This window comes from Triticum aestivum, chromosome 6A (genome assembly GCF_018294505.1).
Source record: "Triticum aestivum cultivar Chinese Spring chromosome 6A, IWGSC CS RefSeq v2.1, whole genome shotgun sequence".
Taxonomy (NCBI): Eukaryota; Viridiplantae; Streptophyta; class Magnoliopsida; order Poales; family Poaceae; genus Triticum; species Triticum aestivum.
Genome location: NC_057809.1, coordinates 613,328,924 through 613,354,126, shown reverse-complemented (window position 1 = coordinate 613,354,126; position 25,203 = coordinate 613,328,924). Strand labels below are relative to the sequence as shown.

General features: G+C 42.2%; 1 protein-coding gene and 1 pseudogene across 2 annotated transcripts; one reads left to right on the top strand and one right to left on the bottom strand.

Annotated features, from left to right (window-relative positions):
• Positions 1-244: 244 nt before the first annotated feature.
• LOC123131393 (oligoribonuclease) lies at positions 245-6,452 on the top strand. Of its 2 annotated transcripts, XM_044551081.1 has the most exons (9): positions 249-583; positions 832-1,004; positions 1,993-2,103; positions 3,029-3,105; positions 3,577-3,658; positions 3,742-3,797; positions 4,858-4,944; positions 5,707-5,797; positions 6,310-6,452. In XM_044551081.1, the coding sequence occupies exons 2-9, from the start codon at positions 875-877 to the stop codon at positions 6,429-6,431; spliced, it is 756 nt and encodes a 251-aa protein (XP_044407016.1). In that variant the 5' UTR covers positions 249-583; positions 832-874; the 3' UTR covers positions 6,432-6,452. The 2 variants fall into 2 exon arrangements, with proteins under 2 accessions (XP_044407015.1, XP_044407016.1); XM_044551080.1 differs by lacking the exon at positions 3,577-3,658 and having other exon boundaries at positions 245-583; positions 3,029-3,082; positions 6,310-6,446.
• A 1,645-nt stretch (positions 6,453-8,097) lies between these two features.
• LOC123129819 (uncharacterized) lies at positions 8,098-24,338 on the bottom strand (annotated as a pseudogene).
• Positions 24,339-25,203: the final 865 nt, after the last annotated feature.

Genomic DNA, 25,203 nt, shown 5'->3' with positions numbered 1-25,203 from the left:
GTGTTCATAGGATAAGGGTGAGTGTATGCTCATGTATGTGAGCGATTTTGACTGCACTGGGTTAAAAAAGGGGACTTTATGGAATTTTTAGAGGATTTTGATCCTACATGCGTCATTTGATTTATTATTATCGGATTGGAATTTAAATTCAAGGACTTGAAAACGTGTGAAGGTTGGTTTTACTAAAAACGTGTAAAAAAGAAGTACCAAAAAATATGTTATCTTTTTTTCTAGAAAGAAAGAAAAGAAAAAGTTTCGCTCGGCCGACCCCTCTCGCTCCAAGTCCCATCCCCTCCTCGGATCCTCTCCCCCGCCGCCGCCGCCGCCGCCGCCGCCGCCTCGGCTTCGCAGGCGCGGCCCGGGTAGCCCTCGCGCTCCTCTGCCCGAGCCCGACGCCCCGGTCCTCCTCCCCCTCCCCCGGCGTCCCCTCCGGCCGGCGCGCGTTTCCCCGTGCCCCAGCCGCAGCAGCCGGCGGCTCGTCCGCACCCCCTCCGGGCAGCCTCCACCGGTATCTCCTCCTGCCCCAGCCGCGCCACCTTCGCCCTCGTTCTCCGGCGGACCTCCATCGGCGCCCGCGCACAAGGTTCGTTCCTTCAATTTGGGGGATAGGGTAAACAGACATCGAGGTCGGTTCTCTCTGGCTTGGGTTAAAACTAATGGTGCAGATGATCAGCTTTCTCTTTCATCGATCCTGTTAACCTTTTCGTTCGGTGCACACTAGCTCTGCTTGGTTGGATTACAGTGAATATTATTATGTTACCGTCCCCGTATATTTATTTGCTATACAGAGGCTCATTTTTAATCGAGGAGTTGGGTGCTTGGCTGATACAGGAATAGGTGCTTGGATTATACTAGACAGAAGGAAATTGGAAAAATGAGTAAGCCTGAGAACATGTTCTCGCTTCTTAATCTTGATGGCGAAGATGATGGAGGGAATGATAGAGATAGAGAAGTAACACAAACATCTTCTACCAGTATAGAAGAAACTGCTGCCTGCAAACCTGGTTGGTACCCCATTTCTTCTGGGATGTAGCTTCCAAAATATTAGATTACACTAGATGGATTACTGTTCCCCTGTATTTTTGCATGGAGAATCGATTGCGTAACTCATTATTATCCCTGCAATTTTCAGTTGAAGCAGCTACTTCCTTTGTAGTTTACCTTGGTTCACTGGGCCTGTTTTTACCCGTATTAAACAGATTAATGCTTACCTACTATTGCCAAGAACATAACTGCCTTATGATGTGATAATACCTCCCTGGGCTCAATTGACGTTCTGTTTTATGGCCATTCACTGTTTAATTTCCTGGAGTGGTTATTCTGTAAAGATGAGATGAGATGTATTGTATTTTTGTTTTATAATTTATCCATGCTTGCTTGGGCCGTCATGTCACATTTTGTATGGTGGCTCATTTTGGATGGTACCTGGGTATGCCGTTGTCATGGGTAAAGCATAGCATGATTAAAAGCCCAGCTGCTGCCTGCTGCTCATTGAGGCCGGAGCAGCAGTTGGCTCTGAAACTAAATTGGAACAAATTAGGTAACTACCGTCATGACCGGGGACTCGGTGAGAGTTGCCATTGCCGCAACATGTCATACTGCCACTGTTCAGTACAATGTATCAATTTTGCCTCCGTTCGTTGTTGGGGCCTCCGCTACAATTCTCTGAAAATAGTTTTAACTAGATTGTAGTGTGACATTTTTGCTGAAGCTGTTGAAGTGTATATGTGAATTGCCTAGCCCTTTCCATCAGTTTGGACTTTTGGTTGCGTTGGCTAGTGCATGAAGCTTAACATTCACCAGCATACTGATCACATTTTCAGTCTGTCAAATGTGGTTTTCCCCTTTCTTTATATTTTGTCTTCAGGGTGCATATGGCTACCTGACAAACCCTTTGATGGGGACAGGGATATACATGTTAATGTTCTATAATATTTATGTGACTACTCACCATAGTCACTAATGGGGTTGTAAACTGTATTTATTATGCAGATAAAGGTGTGCAAAATGACACAACTGTTGTAAGCAATAATGGAGGAACTCTTGCATCATCATCTGGTGGTTACAGGATGCCTTTAGTGTGGATAGACCTGGAAATGACTGGTAAATTATTCAGTTACCACAACTTGTTTTATGTTATTAGTACATCGGAGAATTTATTTTTGATGTTGTACTTTCATTTACTTGTTTATTCGTAACAATTTGTGTTGTTTTATTCTGCCTCAGAATAATTAATTTTCTGCTCAGACTTTTGTATGTTTGCGACTATTAAAAATTTGCACCTATGAAATAATAGTTCAGAGTGCTGATGATGTAAATTTGTGACATGACCACTTACAAACCACAGACCCAATTATTTGTAACCTGCTAATGAGGGGAAATGTGTGGTAGCCAGTAGCCCAGTAGGAAGTAAAGTTCGAATTGTAATACTGACAATGGAAGGGTATGAAGTCATAGAGTAGTTCTGGAGGCCTTCTGAAATATATCAGTGTCTTCTGGTAGATTATCTTTACTCGGATGCAATCCATTGGCTAGCATAGCTAGTTCTTAGCTTCTCATTCTTTTATTTTGGGAAGGGTTCTCTACTTTCTTCTAGTGGCTAAAAATGGAGTGACATCTGGTTTAATTTGTAGTCAATGGTCGAACTAGCTGGCTCATGGTGAAACAAACATATTTCAAATTACTGATACACGACTTTAGTTAACCGAACTATAATCTGGGATCCAACTGAACAAAGTAAAAAACCACGGATTATTTATCTCCAATGCCCCGAACAGCTTGTTGCGTTGGTCTGAAACATCGAAGGGTATTTCTTATCCTGGAAGTTTGATGATGATTGCTAAATACCTTGATCTCTGATCTGATGATAATTGCTACTGCTGTGAATTTATTCAATTTTATAACTTCGAAAGATATTTTCAATGGATAGGCAAATCAAATTTAGATTTGGAATTTATTCCTTTTTTTGTTACCTTTATCTTATGCATAAAATCATGACTAACTGGCACACTCATACTGGATTGTGTAGGTTTGGATATTTCGAAAGATCGGATATTGGAGATAGCTTGCATTGTAACAGATGGTAAACTTACAAAACAAATAGAGGTGGCTGTTGAAATCATATACCTTTAGTTCGTTCTACATAGATCGTGTACAATATCATGGTGTTCTTGTAACTAGTGCTGCTTACAGGAATATTCGAGAACACCCGTGAATTACTCTGGTTTTCTGTAGATTAATTTTTTTACTAATTCTGTTCCTCGCAGCTGCGTTACATAAACTGCAGTTTGGAAAAAAAAAAATCTTATCTGGCCAATCTAGACAGTACTCCCTCTGTTCCACAATACAAGTCCAAACCCACCCTTTGCTCAACTGAATAAGAAGTTTATGGCAATGGAGTGCTGATGATCCATGTGCAATATAATATCTGTAATAGCACAAATATTTAATGTCAAAATCAGTACACTAGTTTTCTACTTATCATGTCAATAAGCTCAAATAGTGCTTCATCTCAGTGTAGAATAACTTGTCTGTCATCATCTCATCGGGAAGTTCAACATCGTTGTCATTTTGCAGGGTCCTAACTTGGTTATAAGTCAGAGCAAAGCTTGCTTAGATAATATGAATGAATGGTGTAAAACCCATCATGCATCTAGTGGTAAATAATCTTTATTTTCCAAATAACATTTCTTATTGGGTGTTGTTGTCTGAATATAAATCTGATGACCTGAACTTATTTAGGATTGACAGAGAGGGTACTGCAGAGTGAGATTTCTGAGGGTGACGCGGAGAAACAAGTATGTTGTCTGATTTTTATGGTTATCATCACATTTTTCTGAATATTTGATTGCAAACATGGTAATGAAGTTACAGTATCCACAACTGATTCCTTAATCTTATTCATTTATCTATCTGTTGCACTTGAACCTCTTGCTACTTTAGAACTCTCTTGGAGTGCTATTTGCTATTCAAAAATTCTACAGTTTGCATAACTTCATTTTCATGTGCTCTTTTAACTCATTACATACTTGCCTTCTTACACCATGGCATTATCATGAGAACCGACAGTTCTGACATGATTTGAGTTGATCATTATAGATTGTTTTCTTTCTTATTTATCAATATATAAAAAAAACTCCGACAGTTCTGACATGATTTGAGTTGATCATTATAGATTGTTTTCTTTCTTGATTTTAAATATTTTTCTGTAAAATCTTGAATTGCCAATTGCCATTCTAATTTTTGTTTAGGAAATTACCAGTGGATGCCCCAAAATTGTGAACTTGTTGTACCTTTCAATTTTGTAACACTGCAGTTGTTACTTGTGAGATGTCACATACATATATCTAACATACAAATGCTGCAATCCCAAACCTCCCCATTTAGCAAAAAAAAAATGCATATGTTGCAAAAACTCTTATCTCCACATAGGTGGCGATTCACCTATATCCAAAATGCATTTTTCCACTCCAAAATGTATGCTTGCAAGATTTCTTGCAAAAATATGACCAAATACATCCTGTGCAAAGGAAAAGTAACAAACAGATTGGTATGGTTTGAATAGCATACTAGTCACTATTCAAGCTACACCAAGTTTTGCAAGTTTGCATGTTACAGCATGATCTATATCAGTATATCTGTGAATGTTATTGTAGTTCTCACATCTCAAGCTCTTAAGTTTCTCTGAATAAGGCTTCTGCTTTACCACTTGCTACAGCAGTTCCTTGCACATCTAAGAATGATATGTCATACAGTTTTTAATCATTTATGCACTGTAAAACAGTACATATGATGCCTTGCTACAAAAATAAAATAGCCAAAGGTTTCTAATAGAAGTTTCTATTGGCCTATTTGCAGGTGTTAGACTTCCTCATGAAGCATGTAGGTTCAGACACTCCATCAATAGCTGGGAATTCAGTTTACGTAGATTTACTATTTCTGAAGGTCAGTAAAGAATGTCTTTTAGGATTGACATGCTGTAATTAGGATTGATATACTGTCACACAGATAAGAATAGTCGTATAGCTAGGTTTAAGGAAAGACATTTGTTTTCCATGAACGCAAGACTGGTCACTGTTACAATTTTTTTATCCTCCAGCAGGATTAACAGTTTCAGTAAAAAGAACACCTGTCGATACTGACTTATATTTCTTGTCAACTAAATTTCCATCCTTTTTTTTTTAATTCAAGCTTGTGCTTTTCGTTTGAGTAAGTAAAAAAAGTCAGCAATCTCAGGATTGTTTGGTCAATATTCTCATTTCAAAACTTGAAAATCCAAGTAATTCGGTTTGGTTTTTCCAAATGCGGGGAGGCCTTCCTTGCCCTCAGGGTGAAAAAGGCTCATTCAAAATTGCTTCGATAATGGTCTAATTCAATTCAGAAAATAAATTTAGTTGATTTTCTTGTGTTATTTATTTGGCTTGTCATAGATCAGCTCATTAAGTCAATAGAAAAATATAGTTGTGAACTATATGGTATTAGATCAAACTGCCTTATTTGGGACAGTGCTCGATAATAGTTTGCTACACTGATATCCATGTCTCCGCATTTATCGTCGTGCCAAAATAATTTGTTTATTCCTTGTTACATATGCAATGTGTTAATTTTTCCTTCGCAAGAACATCTTTTTTCCAGTGTAAACACGATGTATTCCTTTAGCTTTTGGTGGATGATTAATAATACATTTGCTACTTTTTTCCTAAGCAGAAGTATATGCCACGGCTTGCAGCCATCTTCTCTCACGTGATTGTTGATGTGAGCAGTATCATGGCTTTGTGCACACGGTGGTACCCTAAAGGTAAACTAAATTTGTAGAATGCTGATTTTTATTATTATTATGCTTGCTTGTTGTCAATTTATTCCTGTCTATCCATCGATCCATTTGCTATTTGCACTTGTTTCAATCGTGGTCCCTCAACTGCTACATCTGTTTGAAATGATATGAGTAATTTCTGATTCTTGTTGATGAAGAGTAAAATAATTAAACGATTGCCGTGGATAAGCAATATACACAATTTCAGCAGTTAAGCAATGCCTTGTATTCTTGATGTTCCTGCTATATTCAAGCACCAGTATGTTGTACATTGAGAGTTTGTATGGAAATATGGAACAAAAAAAAATTCGAATAAATTATAGCCAGGATTTTGGAGCAAGCTATTGTAGTAGTGTTGTAGTCATTGTTGACTCATTAGCCTTGTGCTAACATATGTTTACATTCTCGAGTAGGATGAGTTTAACTCTGAGGCCTTTCTGGGTGTAAACTACTGGCCGGGATCTAACCGTGTGTTTCTTTGTCACCATCATTCGCAGAAAGGAAGCAAACTCCTAGGAAAGGAAAAAGCCACAGGGCGATGGACGATATCAAAGAGAGCATCGCCGAACTGAAATACTACAAGGGCAACATCTTCAAACCTCAGAAATCTAAAAAGTAGCCGTTTTCAAAGGCGACATGGTGGGGTGTAATGGATATGTTGCAGTAAGTTGATCACCGAATGAGTAGCTAGCCAAGTTGTCCATGCCTCGCTCCGAGGCGAGCTTGTCGTATTCCATAGCTCCTAACGTGTTGATCAATGTCTGGATATATCCATCTATGACATATATACTTTCTTCTCACTCTCACCCCTGAAGCTGAAACCTGCAAAAAGGCCGTTTGATCTGCAGCACTTGTACTGTATCAGTGAATTGTTTCGTGTAAACTGAAGTATTGCAGCACTTTTTATACAATTTCTGTCATAAAAGAAGATTATGCATCATCATGTTGAATTATAATACGCGATATAAGAAGACTCCAACCGTGAAAACTCCAGAGCACGTGCTGCGATGGATCCTGCCGTCTTCACACGGTATAGCAAAAGTATTTCAATGTATTTGCAGTTTTCTGCAGCATATCGATAAAAACTTTGTATCTTTGCATATATACAAAAAAAAACATCTTGTAATTCAAGTCAATAGCACCCAATAGCTCTGCCACAGTGAGGACACTATAGTGTTTACAAGAGGTCTCATACAAACACATGAACAAACATTTTAAATAGTGTGTTGTAGCATCACTATCGGAATTATCCTCTATGCTGACGGCCGTAGTCGCTGGTATAGATTCACCTTCGGCAAAGAAAGGCGAGACGGCAGCTGAGGGCGCCATCGGCAAGTCGAACTAAACCGTCGGCATAGGTTTTTTTTTTGAGAAATACGGTCGGCATAGGTGGAAATAACATTATATAGCATGTAGAAGTGGTCCGCCGCTAAGAGGCATGCCCACTATTTGGAACTATGGGTCAAATGTTAGACTATTGTTTGATTTCGATCGATGAGGAGAATCAAATGTGCTGTTTGTTATGTGATGTGAGCGTTCCTTGGCATCTGTTCAATCTAGCCATGTATTTTAAGTGTTTTAACAAGCCAACAATTTTCATAAAAGTCAGCATATGTGACGATCTGGGATCAATTAGTTACATCTGAAGCACTTGAACCCCCATAAGGGACCATTTTGTAATTTTCTTTGTTAGAGCCGAAATCCAAAATCCAATTGGCCCTTCGGTCTTCCATTACAAATTCAGTCATTGTCAAGCGATGCCTCAACCATAGTTTCAAATAGCGGTCTATGCCTCTTGTGGCGGACCTCTTCTAAACGCTATATCATGTTATAGTGATGCTATAGCGCGATATTTAAAATGTTTGTTCATATGTTTGGATCAAAGTCACTTAGCGCAGGACCTCTTCTAAACACCATAGTGTGCTATAGCGTGCTATTTAAAACCATGGCCTCAACTGCTTGATTACATCTATGATTTATTGTGATTTATACATTGTCCAAGTCAAGGGAGTGTCTGTTTATCCTCATGCCTGTAAGGGACGCACTACATTCAGTAAACAAGTGTCGTAATGTAGAGAGTTCCAAATGGTTCACGTACAATTAGCTCGTTTTCAGCTATATAAAGGTAAAGACCATGCGGTACAATTTCATTGAACAATCAAGCATATATATAGTTGGTTGGAAAATTCTTGGTGCCATTTCAAACATACTTCCAAATTACAAATATGATAGGATACAAAAGCCAAACCGAATGCCTTACTTTTTCTGCCTATTAGCCACCTATTTCACCTTGGGCCAGATAGCATTGTTGTCTGAGATGTAACTGAATATCTTGATGGATTATCTTGAACATGCATTATTGAATTGGCATCAAAAGTTTCTATGATAATCGCACCTTCCAATGCTTTGATCACGACTGACATCGAAGGCCTTCGAATGCTGTCATGTTGCAGGCACCATATTGCAAGCTTCATCATTTTAATAACTTCATCCTGGTGTGAGACCATATCATCACTGTGCTTGTCAACCAGATCAATCATTTGATTGTCTGTAGCCTTTTCTCGTAGCAATTTTATGAGTTGAACATTCTCCTCAGGTTCAGAGGTGTCAATATTTTTCCTTCCACTTACTATTTCCATGATAACAACTCCAAAGCTGTAGACATCAACTTTTTCAGTGATCCTCGATGTTAACCATTCAGGTGCCAAATATCCTGGTGTTCCTCTCATCATAGTTACTACTTTACTCTGATCCCTATCTATTAGCTTGCATAGTCCAAAATCAGCAACTTCGGCATTAAAGCTCTCATCCAAGAGAATATTTTGTGGTTTGATATCCAAATGAGCAAGTTTTTGCCTACACTCCTCATGAAGATAACATAGGCCCTTAGCGATATCAAGAATGATCCTACACCGAGTGCACCAATCAAGAGGGGCGTTGTTATGGCGATAATAGATCCACCTATCAAGTGGCCCTCTTGACATATATTCATATACCAGAAGCCTCTCAGACTTCTCTGCACAAAAGCCAATTAGCCTGACTAGATTGATGTGTTCAATCCTGCCAATAGTCTCGACCTCAGCCAAAAATTCCTTGTTTCCTTGCCTAGCACCTCCAGACGTTCACCGCAACTGTATCTTCACCCAATTTCCCTTCAAAAACCATCCCAAACCCACCTTCTCCGAGCTTCTTAATGAACCCTTCGGTGCATTCGATCATCTTTTCAAATGAAAACCTCGTCGGCATGCCAGGTAATTGATCAAAATCAAAATCATCTTTCTCTTCATATTTTTTCCTCCTCTTTAGATAAAAACCGACAACAATGGCAAGCAGTAGAAGAGCACCAATACCTCCAAGTGTAGCACCTAACATCACATTATTTTTGTTTTTATCAATCTGCACCTTGAGGTAAGCAGTGGAGCTGTAGACATCATCATCACCAGGCTGCATTGATTGCAACGAGAAGACCTTTGTCACCCACATACATTCTCCATATGAATCGTTGTGGTAATAACTGAAGATAACGGCCCTGCAAGAGCAGTTCTTCAAGCAGGCTTTCTTACACTGAGCGAGGCTTTTGGCATTCACTACTGTGTAGTTCTTATCAAAGTAATAAATGGAGGAAAGGGTCAATAGCCGATGCCGTTGTTTTTCTTGACAAGAGATTGGAGTTAATGGTGTGCAACCAAGATTGGGTTGTCGTTCGTCCACCGGCTTGAAGAAAGAGTTCTCATATGGACAAACACATTGGCTCTCGATACATATGCCGTACTCCCCACAAACTGTTGGGTAATCACAATCATTTATTTGCATTACTTCATACAAAATTGATCCATTAGCCCAGTCGTACAACCTCAAGTGTCCATCTGACTCTAGTCTCATGTATTGGTTGGATTTGGTTGCTGGCAATGAGATACCACCGTACCTATCTGATCGCACAAAGATTGTGAGGCTTCTGTTCATGAATGTAACCCTCGTTAAATCATTTTGTCTCCTGTGATCGGCCACCGAGTAATAGAATGAAAAATAGAGTTGTGGTGGTGTAGCTTCAACATAAGCATATAGTCCATGTGGGAGTACGGTGATATAGAGCTGATTCTCGGTCGTATTTGTTACAGAGGTACTTGCTGTGAGCTTCATACCTTCCACAAGTGACTGCCCATGGACCAATGTGTCGGTAGGATGATCAAATGACTGCCACACTGTTGCACTTCTCTGATCAACTAACGCCAGATTGCCGAACTCATTGATCACCATGCCGGTTACAGACCGGCCCGAGCTGTTGCTTGACCAGATGTGGCTACCATCAGCATCCATGAGGACCAAGTTTCCGTTGGAGGTAAGCTCAAGGGTGGCATTCATCCTGACAGGGCGAGCTCGGTTGGCCGGCCGACCAAACCGTCGCCGCAGGATAGGTGCTGCTGGTCCATGAGCCATATTCTTTAGTGACAATGAAGACGCCAAAAAGGGACATGTTGCATGTAGGGGTGGAGACACATAAGAATCCTGCGGCAAAGGCGCCTCCACCGCGCGAGGGATCTTGTTGTGAACTGATGAGAATGGGGCGCATGTCGAGTGCACCGTCAGTTGCGTCATTGATCCACACTGTCGAGAGTTTGGTTGTTGTATTTGGATAGTTCAAGGTCTTCACCGTGGAGAGAAAGGGTGGTGCAGCTACAAGTATGAAGAGGAAGAGAGTCGCATGGTGCATGGTGCTGGACTGCTCGAGTAGGTAGGTACAAAGCTGAAATTAAGAAGCAACAGCAGCAGTTAATTAGTTCCGCGCTTAATGATAAGCCAGCAAGAAGCTGATGTGGGTATTGTAAAGATGAGCTTTTGACTTCTTCACTGCTTTGAAATACAAAAGGGATCCAAATAAAAAAAAAAGGGTGCAGATCCAGATGTTCAGGACAGCTCTGCAGAAGAGTAGAAACAAGAACACAAGGTCGAGGTCGCACCTGATGAAACTGCACCGCTGGTGGAGAGGATGAGATCGCCCGGAAGATAGCGGGGTCGCTGGGGATGAGGAACAAGATGGTCACAAGGGTGAGCGGTTTGGGGCTCTCAGAAATCGTCAATGACTCGCTAAGCCGTGCCGGCATGAATTGAATGCTAGTGGGCTAAGTCAACATTCAGGAGTAAACATCCAACAACCCACTCACGCCCCATCCCTGTCACAAACTAATCATGCATTGCCACGGTCAAGTGCAAGGTAGGAAAGTTTCCAAGTTAACCATGTCCCGGCATTCTTCAAAGCCAGAAGCTAGGCTCCAACCAGAGTACGTACGTCTTTGCTCAATTCGCTTACCATGGAGATTCTCTTGTGACTTTCTCACACACACCGCATAATCATTTGACTGGTTCCTTGCGAATACGGGATCCATCACGTCTAAAGTTCTTCGCAGACACAAGTACTGTGGTCTTGTGCATCCTTGACAGACTGAGAATAGCTGGGTAATGTTTAACAAAGTCCTGATGAAACTGCAGGCACTGGTATCTTTTTTTTTTTTGGTATCTTCTCGATCGTGCCCAGCCAGCATAAATCAGGTGAGGCAAATTCCAACAAGAACGCGAGATCAAGGTCGCACACTGGTGCAGAACCGGGCAATAGCACCGGTTTGTAAGGCCCTTTAGTGCCGGTTCAGAAACCGGCACTAAAGTTGCGGCACTAAAGCCCCCCCCCCCCCTAGTACCGGTTCAGCACGAACCAGTGCTAAAGAGGAACCACGTGGTACGAGCCAGCTCCGGGGGCCGGGAGCCCTTTAGTACCGGTTGGTAACACCAACCGGTACTAAATGGTTGTGGGTTTTTGTTTTATTTTGTATTTTTCAATTAAATTTGTGTTATCAATTTAATTTAGGATTGTTTTACGTTATAATGAGTTGTAGTCGTCGTCGTCGTCATCATCATCATCGCATATTAATAAATAAATGAACTCTAGCTAGCTAAAAATCATCGTAGTCGTCTAATTACCACTATTTAATCATCATAGTCATTACCGCTAGCTATCTAATCATCATCAACGCTGACTAGCTTAAAGAGGAAACATTCACTTTATAACAGAAGCAAAGATATCATCAAGTTCAACATAATCATCACCAACATCGAAGTTCAGGACACGGATATGAGACAAGTACTAATTAAGAGCATGAACTAGTAGCTACTGATCCTGCTGCTCCCTCTCAGGTAGAATAGCATAGAACATCTCTCCTGATTCATCATACTGGAGCATGCAGATGAATCTGTCTCCTAATCTTGGGTTTGAAGGAAATATGCCCTAGAGGCAATAATAAAGTTATTATTTATTTCCTTATATCATGATAAATGTTTATTATTCATGCTAGAATTGTATTAACCGGAAACATAATACATGTGTGAAACATAGACAAACAGAGTGTCACTAGTATGCCTCTACTTGACTAGCTCGTTAATCAAAGATGATTATGTTTCCTAACCATGAACAAAGAGTTGTTATTTGATTAACGAGGTCACATCATTAGTTGAATGATCTGATTGACATGACCCATTCCATTAGCTTAGCACCCGATCGTTTAGTATGTTGCTATTGCTTTCTTCATGACTTATACATGTTCCTATAACTATGAGATTATGCAACTCCCGTTCACCGGAGGAACACTTTGGGTACTACCAAACGTCACAACGTAACTGGGTGATTATAAAGGAGTACTACAGGTGTCTCCAATGGTGGATGTTGGGTTGGCGTATTTCGAGATTAGGGTTTGTCACTCCGATTGTCGGAGAGGTATCTCTGGGCCCTCTCGGTAATACACATCACATAAGCCTTGCAAGCATAATAACTAAGATGTTAGTTATGAGATGATGTATTACGGAACGAGTAAAGAGACTTGCCAGTAACGAGATTGAACTAGGTATTGGATACCGACGATCGAATCTCGGGCAAGTAACATACCGATGACAAAGGGAACAACGTATGTTGTTATGCGGTCTGACCGATAAAGATCTTCGTAGAATATGTAGGAGCCAATATGGGCATCCAGGTCCCGCTATTGGTTATTGACCGGAGACGTGTCTCGGTCATGTCTACATTGTTCTCGAACCGTAGGGTCCGCACGCTTAACGTTACGATGACAGTTATTATGAGTTTATGCATTTTGATGTACCGAAGGTAGTTCGGAGTCCCGGATGTGATCACGGACATGATGAGGAGTCTCGAAATGGTCGAGACAAAAAGATTGATATATTGGAAGCCTATGTTTGGACATCGGAAGTGTTCCGGGTGAAATCGGGATTTTACCGGATTACCGGGAGGGTTACCGGAACCCCCCGGGAGCCAAATGGGCCAACATGGGCCTTAGTGGAAAGGTGAAAGGGCTGCCCACATAGGGCTGCGCGCCTCCCCCCTCTCTCTAGTCCTATTAGGACTAGGAGAAGGTGGCCGGCCCCCCTCTCTCCCTTTCCCACTTGGAAATCCTAATTGGGCTAGGATTGGAGGGGGGAGTCCTACTCCCGGTAGGAGTAGGACTCCTCCTGCGCCTCCCTCCTTTGGCCGGCCAGCCTCCCCCCCTCCATCCTTTATATACGGGGGCAGGGGACACCCCAAGACACACAAGTTGATCCTTGAGATCGTTCCTTAGCCGTGTGCGGTGTCCCCTGCCACCAAATTCCACCTCGATCATATCGTTGTAGTGCTTAGGCGAAGCCCTACGTCGGTAGTACATCAAGATCGTCACCACGCCGTCGTGCTGACGGAACTCTTCCTCGATGCTTTGCTAGATCGGAGCCCGAGGATCGTCATCGAGCTGAACGTGTGCTAAGAACTCGGAGGTGCCGGAGTAACGGTGCTTGGATCGGTCGGATCGGGAAGAAGACGTACGACTACTTCCTCTACGTTGTGTGATCGCTTCCGCAGTCGGTCTGCGTTGGTACGTAGACAACACTCTCCCCTCTCGTTGCTATGCATCACCATGATCTTGCGTGTGCGTAGGAATTTTTTTGAAATTACTACGTTCCCCAACAGGGTTGCGCTTCTCCTTATTGCCCCCTAGTACTTCTCTGCGATCGTTAACAATTTTGCTCCAATCTTTCACTATTAAGCATTCTTCGCTTTCAGAAATCCTGAATGCACTCATGTGCAATGTAGGAAATCTTGGTCGTAAGCTAACCATTGACATGCGACCTTTTGTCTTGATCCACTGAGGCACAACTGTTATCGGAAGTCCCTGTTGAACAACATCGTATAGTAATTAATATACTAAGCAATGAAAGTTTAGCTTCAAAAATAATGTATGCAAAAGATGCACCAATTAAGGACAAATATTTAAAATCTTACTATCTTTTGATTATAGATGTGACCGTAGTTCAATACGATCACCATTGGTCGCACGTTTTGAGTACTAACATTTTTAAGTTTAGGAAAAAAAATTTGTTTTGACAGTATTAAGATCCTCAAGCCATGAAACATAATGACTTATTTCCTCGCAGTTTAGTTGAGCCCCGGGGCAGTAGTAGGTCCTGTCTACCAAGCGCCGGACATGTTTGCTTGAACCGAAATAAGCTGACAATACAAATTAGTTGTCAACTATTTTTGAATAAACTGTATCAAAGACATAAACATATGCATGCATGGTTGAGAAAAACTCACCAAATGGTAGAACTAGAGGCGTTTGCACATCGACCCAGATGTCTATATTACCTTTAGTATCATTTTCCGAACGAATATCAAAGGTGATAACCATATCAGGCTCAAATGCATAAGCCTTGCATAGTGCCTGCCAAGTTTTGCATTCAAAATGGGTGTATGTGTCTCCATTATATAATTTGACGTTGAAAGTATACCCATGCTCCGTCTTCAAGTAAACTCTCTTTACCTCCATATCATCTATAGCACTAAAACCTATCTTATCCAAGACAAAAATTCTTGCATGGCAGGGGATGCGCTAATAGAATAGTGAAAATTTAAAATTATAAGTTGAAGCAAATGAAGCATAAGTTTTGCATTCAAATAATAATTGACAAAGTGACTTACTGTATCAACTTCGAATGTCTCATCCAGCTTGATGCTGAAGCGCCTACCATCAACAAGGAAATTTTGGTCGCACAAGCCGCGCTGGTCTTCACAGTGTTCGCACATAATAAAATCTTTTTCGTCGTTAGATGTCATTTCCTATGTTCATATAGGTGAAACATTAAACACCTATATCTAGCCAAATATAAATTCATGTAACATTTGACATTAATATATCTAACTATATATTCAATTGACATTACTACATATTTAACTTTTCTATCTAATTCATCTAACATTCGACATTAATCTAACATTTATATAAACTCAAAATATATAAAAAATTAAATAAATAGAAAAACTCATTAACAAATAATATTTTAATTAGATCATCAAATCTCATATACCTAAATTTTCTTACTAAAAATAAACTAGTTATATTAATTATTCAACTAGTTCTAATCTCATATACCTAAATTTTCTTATTAAAAATAAACTAGTTATATTAATTATTCAACTAGTTCTAATCTCATATACCTAAATTTTCTTACTAAAAATAAACTAGTTATATTAATTATTCAACTAGTTCTAATCTCATATACCTAAATTTTCTTACTAAAAATAAACTAGTTATATTAATTATTCAACTAGTTCTAATCTCATATACCTAAATTTTCTTACTAAAAATAAACTAGTTATATTAATTATTCAACTAGTTCTAATCTTTAGTTCGACAATTTTTCTATCTAGCTAGCTAATTCATCTAACATTCGACATTAATCTAACATTCGATCATCTAATTAACTTTTCTAACAAACAGAAAATAAGTAAAAAAAATGTGCGTGTGTGTGTATGTGTGTGTATATATACGTATATGTGTATACGTATGTGTGTATGTGTGTGTATGCGTGTTGTGTGGTATATGTGTGTGTGTGTGCGGCCCCGTACGCCGCCGCCCCGTACGTACGAGCGGGGTCGCCGGCGTACGGGGCGGGGGCGCCGGTGTGTGTGTGTATGTGTGTGTATATGTATGTGTGTGTATGTGTGTGTGGGACCGAGAGAGAGACGTACGGCCGCGGCGATGACGACGGACGGCGGCGGCGTTCGGGGCGGCAGCGCGAGACGACGACGACGACGGGCGGCGGCGGGGACAGCGCGAGACGACGGACGACGGTACAGGCGGCGACGACGGGATCGAGCGGCGCGCGCGGCGGAGGTTGGAGACGAAGTGGGGAGATGAAACTGAAATTTTCGTAAGTGCTATATATATAGGATGGGCCTTTAGTACCGGTTCGTAGCTCCAACCGGTACTAAAGGCCTATTTTCGCCAGGCCAAGCGGCGGGAAACGAAGGCCTTTAGTACCGGTTGGAGCCACCAACCGGTACTAAAGGGGGGGGGGGAGGCCTTTAGTACCGGTTGGAGCCACCAACCGGTACTAAAGGCCTTGCGCTCCCACCCCAAAGTTTAGTCCCACCTTGCCCGGCGAAGGGCAGCCGCACTGGTTTATAAATCCAGCCGCGGCTACCTCTTCGAACTCCTTTATATAACAGGCTTCTGGGCCTAATTAATTAGGGCGCGCTGCCTTGTGAGTCTACTGACCCTTTTGGGCCTGCATTTGCACACCCTAGGTCTGGTAGACCCACACGGCAGTGCGCCAACAAATTTTATATATAGTTTTTTCTTTTATTTATTTTTGAGTAGTTTTTTATATAGTTTTTTTCTGCATTATTTATTTTCTTCTATTTATTTTTGAGTAATTTTTTGTATAGTTTTTTTATTTTCTGCATTATTTATTTTTGTGTAGTCCGAAACCCTGATAGTTTGGTTAAATTGCATTACTTGTAAGTCCAGTTAACATGGATGCTTATGATGCAAGAGCAACAGCAAAAGTGAAAATTTGGCACAAATAGGTAGTTGTGTAACTAAAATAGATAGGAAGAGAGATAGCTCTTATGTCACAAAAAAGAAGTTGTATCAAACCTTTTATGTCGGATCTAGAACAAACCAATCGGTATCGCCATCATACAGCCCTACCGTGGCTCGTGATGCATATATATGCATATCAAATGCACGGTTGGGCGTATGATGGCGAATCCGAATGATTTGTATTCAGTCGATGAACTGGTAGATGTATGCAGTCGATGAACTGGTAGATGTATGTAGTCGATGAACTGAAAGACTTATGCAGGGAAGGCGAGAGGTGGGCTATATAGGGTCGTCTGGCTCACAAAGTGATTGTGATAGTTTCGATCCAACGACTCACATGAGCTAGGAAGAAACACACCTTTGATCCAACGACTCGCAAGAGCTAGAAAGAAACACACGATCCGTGTGATTCTTCCTGATTGGTGGGATGCACATTAGTACCCACTCTGGGCTTCGGTGAAAGTTGTACATTAGTACCCACTCCGGACTCCGAAACCCTGATACTCGGAAAGAGTTTGTCCAGTTTGTACACGAAGTGCGTCCAGTTTTTATATAGTTTTTTCTTTTCTGCATTACTTATTTCCTTCTATTTATTTTTGAGTAGTTTTTTATATAGTTTTTTCTTTTCTACATTATTTATTTTCTTTTCTTTTTATTTTTAAGTAATTTTTTTGTATAGTTTTTTATTTTCTGCATTATTTATTTTCTTCTATTTATTTTCTTCTGGAAATTGAATGCTGCATACTGAACAATTAGGTAAATGACCGAAAAACAACAAATGATGTCAGAACATGTTGGAAATTGATGACGTCGCTTTAAATGCTGCATACTGAACACAAAAGAAGTCTGGAGTTTAAATAAGTTATTAAAAATAAAAAAGAGATGCAATGCTGGTTAATTTGCTTCAAGCTATTTGGAATAGTGTAGACTGCACTGCACATAGCTCAGTGCAATCTATGCTGCAGTGTAGTGCAATCTATGCTGCAGTGCAGTCTACACTATTCTGAATGGCATAAAGCTAATCAACATGTAGGTGAGCATTGCAACTCTTCGTCATTGTCTGTGCACTCACGGCTTATAAACCGCTCATACTGCCTCTCTCTTGGCGAAGATCACAAGATAGTTTGGTTAAATTGCATTACTTGTAAGTCCAGTTAATATGGATGCTTATGATGTAAGAGCAACAACAAAAGTGAAAATTTGGCACAAATAGGTAGTTGTGTAACTAAAATAGGTAAGAGGAGAGATAGCTCTTATGTCATAAAAAAGAAGTTGTATCAAACCTTTTATGTCGGATCTAGAACAAACCAATCGGTATCGCCATCATACAGCCCTACCGTGGCTCGTGATGCATATATATGCATATCAAATGCACGGTTGGGCGTATGATGACGAATCCGAATGATTTGTATTCAGTCGATGAACTGGTAGATGTATGCAGTCGATGAACTGGTAGATGTATGTAGTCGATGAACTGAAAGACTTATGCAGGGAAGGCGGGAGGTGGGCTATATATAGGGTCGTCTGGCTCACAAAGTGATTGTGGTAGTTTCGATCCAACGACTCACAAGAGCTAGGAAGAAACACACCCTTGATCCAACGACTCGCAAGAGCTAGAAAGAAACACACGATCCGTGTGATTCTTCCTTATTGGTGGGATGCACATTATTATCGGTTTATGACACGAACCGGTGCTAAAGATTGGCAACGAACCGGTACTAATGGTAGCAGCCCGGCTAGCCGTTGGAATCGGCACTAATGGTCACATTCGTGCCGGCTCAAATTCAAACCGGCACTAATGTGCTTCACATTTGACCGTTTTTCTACTAGTGGGTTCTGCTATATCTAACTACAAGGTCCTTTTGAATATGATATATCTCCAACCTTCATCTTTATATTTTGGTATTGTCACTAGATTTGTGAAAGATATGATGTACAAACTAGAAAAATTGTTTTGCTAGACTTTCATTAGACTAACAATCTGCCTAGAATTGGGTTAGCTCCATTGACAACTACTCTGTCAATGTAACTCTAAAAATTGTGGTTCACATTCATCAAAACCTATGAAAAGTGTAATCCTCTAGTCTTTTTTTATTAGATAGAAATTGTTTTTAAAGAAATTTCTTAGTCAGTAGAGTTTGCCAAACTTGAGTTTTTCCCAAGGCACTTACACAAAAAGAAGTCCGGAGTTTTAAATGCTGCATACTGAACACAAAAAAAGTCCGGAGTTTAAATAAGTTATTAAAAATAAAAAAAGAGGTGCAATGCTGGTTAATTTGCTTCAAGCCATTCGGAATAGTGTAGACTGCACTGCACATAGCTCAGTGCAATCTATGCTGCAGTGCAATCTACACTATTCCGAATGGCTTGAAGCTAATCAACACATGTAGGTGAGCATTGCAACTCTTCGTCAATGTCTGTGCACTCACGGCTTATAAACCACTCATACTGCCTCCCTCTTGGCGAGGTGGGACTAAAAACAGCTTGCCGTAACCTCATTAGTACCGGTTCGTGGTACGAACCGGCACTAAATGGTGATGGTGGGGCCATAGCCTGACCGCAGGCTGACACAGCCTCTTTAATATCGGTTCGTGGCATGAACCAGTACTAAAGGTTCACCACGAACCGGTACTATTGATCGCCGCCACGAACCGGCACTAATGTACACATTAGTGCCGGCTCTAATTCAAACCGGCACTAATGTGCTTCACGTTTGACCCTTTTTCTACTAGTGGCACCTGATGATGCTACGCCAACGGTGGAGAAGATGTGATCATCGGTACGATGGCGGGGTCACAAGTATAATCAGGTGGCTCTGGGGACGAGCTTGCAGAGTAGGACACGGCAAGACACAACCCCATAAATATAAATTCTGACGATTAGAAAATGGCAATAATTAAGCAGTAGGTGGGTTAATCATGTTAGTTCAGATGATTAGAAAATGACAGTGATGCTTAGTCAGTTAGTGGGTTCGACAAGTCTTTGTATGCCGTGCACATGGCCAAGCATAGTTGTCCGTTTAGAGTTTAATTTGTACTTTACACAGAAATACGGAATTAGAACAATGCATATATGGCACCCAATTACCGAGCTTGGAGCAAACAATTGTAGTGCTATTGTTCAGCAAGGTCATTGCTGACTCCTTTGCCTAACATGTTTGCATTCTTGAGTACTATGAGTTTTAACTTTGAGATCTTTCCTGGCATTATAGCTAGTCGCGGAGGTTTGGTCTTGTGTATTTTGTCATCATCATCCATAGAAAGGAAACAAACTCCTAGGAAATTAAAATCTCACAGGGCCGTCCCAAGGAGTTGGGCGGTCTCGGGATCAAGGACGTCGCCTGCTTCAGCTCAACCCTTAGGTTGCGCTGGCTGTGGTCGGAATGGATGGATAAATAGAAACTCCCTGACTCAGTAGATTGTTGTGACAGCCGTGCTGTATTCATGCCTAAATATTCTAGCATTCCGCGTTCTAATAGAAATGACAAAGCTCAAACTCCCTGACTCAGTAGATTGTTGTGACAGCCGTGCTGTATTCATGCCTAAATATTCTAGCATTCCGCATTCTAATAGAAATGACAAAGCTCAAACTCCCTGACTCTGTAGATTGTTGTGACAGCCGTGCTGTATTCATGCCTAAATATTCTAGCATTCCGCGTTCTAATAGAAATGACAAAGCTCCTATCAATTTTTCGAAAAAAGAAAATCTCACATGGATGATATCAGAGAGAGCATCGCCTAACTGAAATACTACACAGACAGCATTTCCAAATCGCAGAAATCTAACAAGTAGCCACTTTTCAGAGGTGACATGGATGGAACCTAGTGGATACTTTGCTGCGAGCTGAGCATCGAATGAATAGCGAGTTGGTTAGTGGGTAGTAGATATGTCCACCGGCTGTGATATACTTTTTCTTCTTCTTTGAGTAACTGGCTCTGACATACTCTTACAGTCTTACCGTCACTCTCGCTTAGAGCATCTCCAATGGGCGCACAAAAACTGCTCCGCGCGTTAAAATTTCAGTTTTTTGGACGCCGGACAGCTTCAGCAGAAGCTGTAAAATAGTGCATGCGCAAAAAAAAAAGATTGGCCACGCACTAAAAAACGCTATTAGAAGCTGCAAATTTGGGGCGCCGGATTGCACACGCTTCATAATTTGCACTGCGTGTTTTTTTGGGCGTGCGTTTTTTGGCATCTGTTAAACCAACATTGGGCCTGGCGCACTAAAAGTGCTACAGTGGCGCGCTAAAACTATTTTAGCGCGCGAAACTTTTATGCACCTGTTGGAGATGCTCTTACACCTGATGTTATGCAAAGCTGAAAATGACAAGGGCCGTTTGATCTTCATCAGCACTTGTCCTGCATAAATTAATTGTTTCATCTTGTAAATTGATGGATGGAACTTAAGAGGTGGTAGTATCTAGTGGGTGTCAATTTGGAGAAGCACTAAAAATATATGCCATACGGAGATTAATTAGCAGGCGTGTCTAATCGACTGCTGATTATTGGATCTGCACCAAACGTTTCCGTCACAGCCTTTACACATGTCAAGCAACATTTCAATAGTATCATAAGTTCCTAATCAGAGACAGACAAGGTAGAGCGCGCTTCAAGTGGAAGTTTCTAAACGAGTCTCGTTCAGACCGATAACCCGCTGTCAACATTGAAGTCGTATGACACCGAAACTATATCTATGGCAGGGAAGGTAGCTACCATCGATTTACCATGCCACCCGTATGGTGGTAAAAACCTCCACAGTACAAATTGGAAAAATTAAATAGTGAAAGGTTTCTAAAAACCTCTGTAGACTATATGTACTACTCCCTCCGTTCTTAAATATAAGTCTTTGGAGAGATTTCACTATAGACCACATACGGAGCAAAATGAGTGAATCTATAGTCTAAAATGCATCTAGATACATCCGTATGTGGTCCATAGTGAAATCTCTACAAAGACTTATATTTAGAAACGGAGGGAGTATTTTTAAGGTGGGAACATTTCAAGCAATCACTGGCAACTTGGACACCGACAACTTGGACTTTGTGGTACAAACACTCACTATGAGGGTATAGCCATTTAGTACCAACCCATTGAGGATGGCCTCGGCCTCATCCGGCCTGTCCACCGCCACCATTGCTATGGTAACACGTCCCATCCTAGGTGAGGTCACCTCGGCAGTGGAAACTTCACCATGCTTGGTAAAGAAGCGGTGCAACAAAGAGTTGTCCATGTTTGGAGGCAAGTTCTGCACGACGAAACTGAAGAAGGGTTCCTTGGACCGTTCCGATGGCATCTCCTTGAGGATAGAGCTATTTGCCTTTGGAGCCTCCAGCCTTTCTCTAATTGCCTGAACAAAAACAAGCTAGGTTATGGACCATGCCACTTGATGATGCCAAACACACATGCGCGCGTGCGCGCCTAGCTAAGTGAGTCGACGTTCCAGCATAATAATAATCATCATTTACGAAGTATAGGAAATGATCTTCTAGTTGGCGTTGAAAATAGTCAAATATATTTTTGAGAAAGGAAATAAATATAGAGGATTAGCTTCTGATTTGTCGCATATTCCACAAGGACAACACACGCTCAACCAGTGGCGATTCTACTAGTAGGGCTTCAATAGGCTTAAGCCTACCCTCCAAAGATCATATTTCAGCTAAATATACTACTTGACAATTATACTGGGGTGTTTTACAACCAACAATTGCAATGCTTTGCTAATCAAGCTTAGGGACTTCATGCTTCGAGCCTACCCTTCATTTTCGTGCTAGATTCGCCACTGCGCTCAACCTTACAAAGTTCGCACGTCGTGTCAGAATTTTTATCTATAGTCTTAAACTCTATGTAATGTAGAATTGTCACTTTCATAAATATGATGCAATGTGGTTTCAGAGGGACTACCTAGGTGTCAGTTGCTTGAATTTAGAAGCAGTTGATTTGGCCTTAGCCGTTAGACCCCACCTCCCCTAGGCAGCAGCACCTCCCCCTAACTGGTTAACCCTCATCCTCGCCTGTGCCGGTGACGCCGCGGCTGGCCACGTCATCTCTGTCTTGGCCTCAACACTGCTCTCCTCTGTCCTCCAAAATCCCCAAATTGACCGACGCTAAAGAAATTTTTGTGTGACTAGGAAATACAAAACGTTGATCTCAAAAGTTTATTTTTTGGTGATGCATTGTATGACTTGCATGTGATTAGTGATCAACCCAATACAATTGATGAGATTGTACAATTATGGTGCTGGCTTTACCTGGACTTGAGCAATGGGAGGCCCGGGGACGAGCCACATACCCGCACCATTTTGACTGCCCCACCAATTTAGCGGCAGGTACTCCATGAACTTGGTTTTGTTGTCGATGAGGTTATGCCTGAACACGCCAGTCGATGACGAATACGACAAGTTGTATACTCTAGACCACCGCAGGAAGAAGTAAACGCACCCGCCGATCACGTCGTCCTCCCCGCCGCAAAACCTTGCGGCGTCCACTGTGAAGCTGCCTGGGAACCCTAGAAACATGACACGGTCGGCGAAGCTCAGGCCGTCGTCCCTCCTCGCCCACCGCATTGTACGTCTACCACCTACGCCGGCATCTTCCACGAGTGCGTGCACCCTAACCGTGAGTGCGTGCGCCTGTGCCTCGTTGCTGTGGCGCTGATGCACCGAGATCCGGTGATTGGGCCAACGGAGTAGGACGGACAGTCGCAGCAACTCGCCGCGGGATTCAAGTATGTGGCTGGAGACAAGACGACATGACGTAGCGCACATGTCATCGTTTTCAACAATAATGGCAGTGTGCATGGTTCCCGCAGACGGCACCAGGAGGTGCCAGATGTCATTGCGAGTATCCCCGCTCACGCACACCAGGATCTTGCCGTCGTGGTACGCGGCAAAGCAACGGTTCTCTTCACCATGATTGTTTTCGAACCATAGGTTGTTCCTCCCAATCCTGAGCCCTCTCTGGACGACCGTCCACGTGGTGTCGCCGGGACTGAGGATGGCCGCTCGGATGGCCGTGTACGCCGTCCCTTGCTCAGGGTCATCCTCCGGTTTGCAGAAGCTGTAGAGGAAGACGGTTCCGTCGCCATAGACGACGCCATGGGACTTGTCTGCGATATTCCACTTATCATCGACGTGCAGGAAGGGCGGCAGAGGGGTGGCGTCTCCGGTGAGAGGGTCGACCAGCTTATTATTATTAGGGCCGCCGTGGCTGAAGAACCAGTACGCCGTGCCGTCGGCTTTTGCCACCCACCCGAGCTCGTGGAAGCTCGGGTGGACCTCCGCGTGGTAGCTCGTCTTGGAGAAGACGCAGCGGAGCCCGACGCGGCGGCAGGACGGCCGGGCGACGAGCCAGGGGAAGAGGAGGGGGCGGAGCACGGTCGTCTGGGGTCGCAGCGATTCCCGCCACGAGACGCAGACGGCGTGGAAGCGGACAAAGTCGGTGGCGTCGTGCAGGCGGCCGGAGATGGCGGCGAGCAGTTCAGGCGGGAGCTCGGTCCACCGTCGCGGCGGCGTGGACATGTTTGGGTAGAGTAGTTCGATCGATCTAGTTGTCGGTCAGAAAAACCCGTCCACGCGCAGCTGCTGCTAGGGTTTGCAATGGGGACGGAGGCCTGGCATGCAGTACTGCTGGCATGTGTGCAGATGCTAGCCGTCCATGTTTGGATATCGATTCCAGGCACCAATCTCATCTGCTGCTCTTTTCATACACTCATCCTTATAAACGCACACATGCACACCCTATCCCTATAAGCACCTCCGAAAGACTGAGCCGATATATCATTTTGAAATTTATGAAGTCATCATAGACACCTCGTCGTTGACGAGAACGTCTCCTCCCACTGAATGCACATCGTGGAAAATCCTGAAATAAATTCAGGAAAATACAAGCACCACGATTTGAACCCTAGTGATTTAGGGTACCATAGTCCCTCTAACCATCCAACCACAAGTTGGTTCACTCATCTACTACTCCATGATGCGTCATGCATGATGCATGTGCCTGACCGTCGTGGCGGCGTGGAGTAGAACACATTTTTGGGTACTCCTACTTTTTTTGGAACTCCTACTTCTTTTTCACACGTTTTGAGTAAAAAGCCATTTTCACACGTTTTCGAATACTTGAATTTACTAATTCCTAATTCTAAAATCAGATGACGCGTGTAGGATAAAAAATCCTCTAAAAATTCTATGAAGCCCGTTTGGAACCAAAGAATCGCTAGTCTTCTTGTTGTATGATAGTCATTGTTTTAGGCTGGACTAGGTTCATAAGAAAAAATATTCAAAACTTATTACAATGTTGCAACAAATATTGGACAAGGCCTACAATAAGATTCCGTGGAATGTCATGTGGCGGGCCATAGAGAAACCCAAAGTCTCAGCAAAGTACATTCCCCTCATCAAGAAAATGTACGATAATGTTATCACAAGTGATGGCAACATTAATGACTTCTTTATTAAAATAGGACTGCATCAGAGGTCA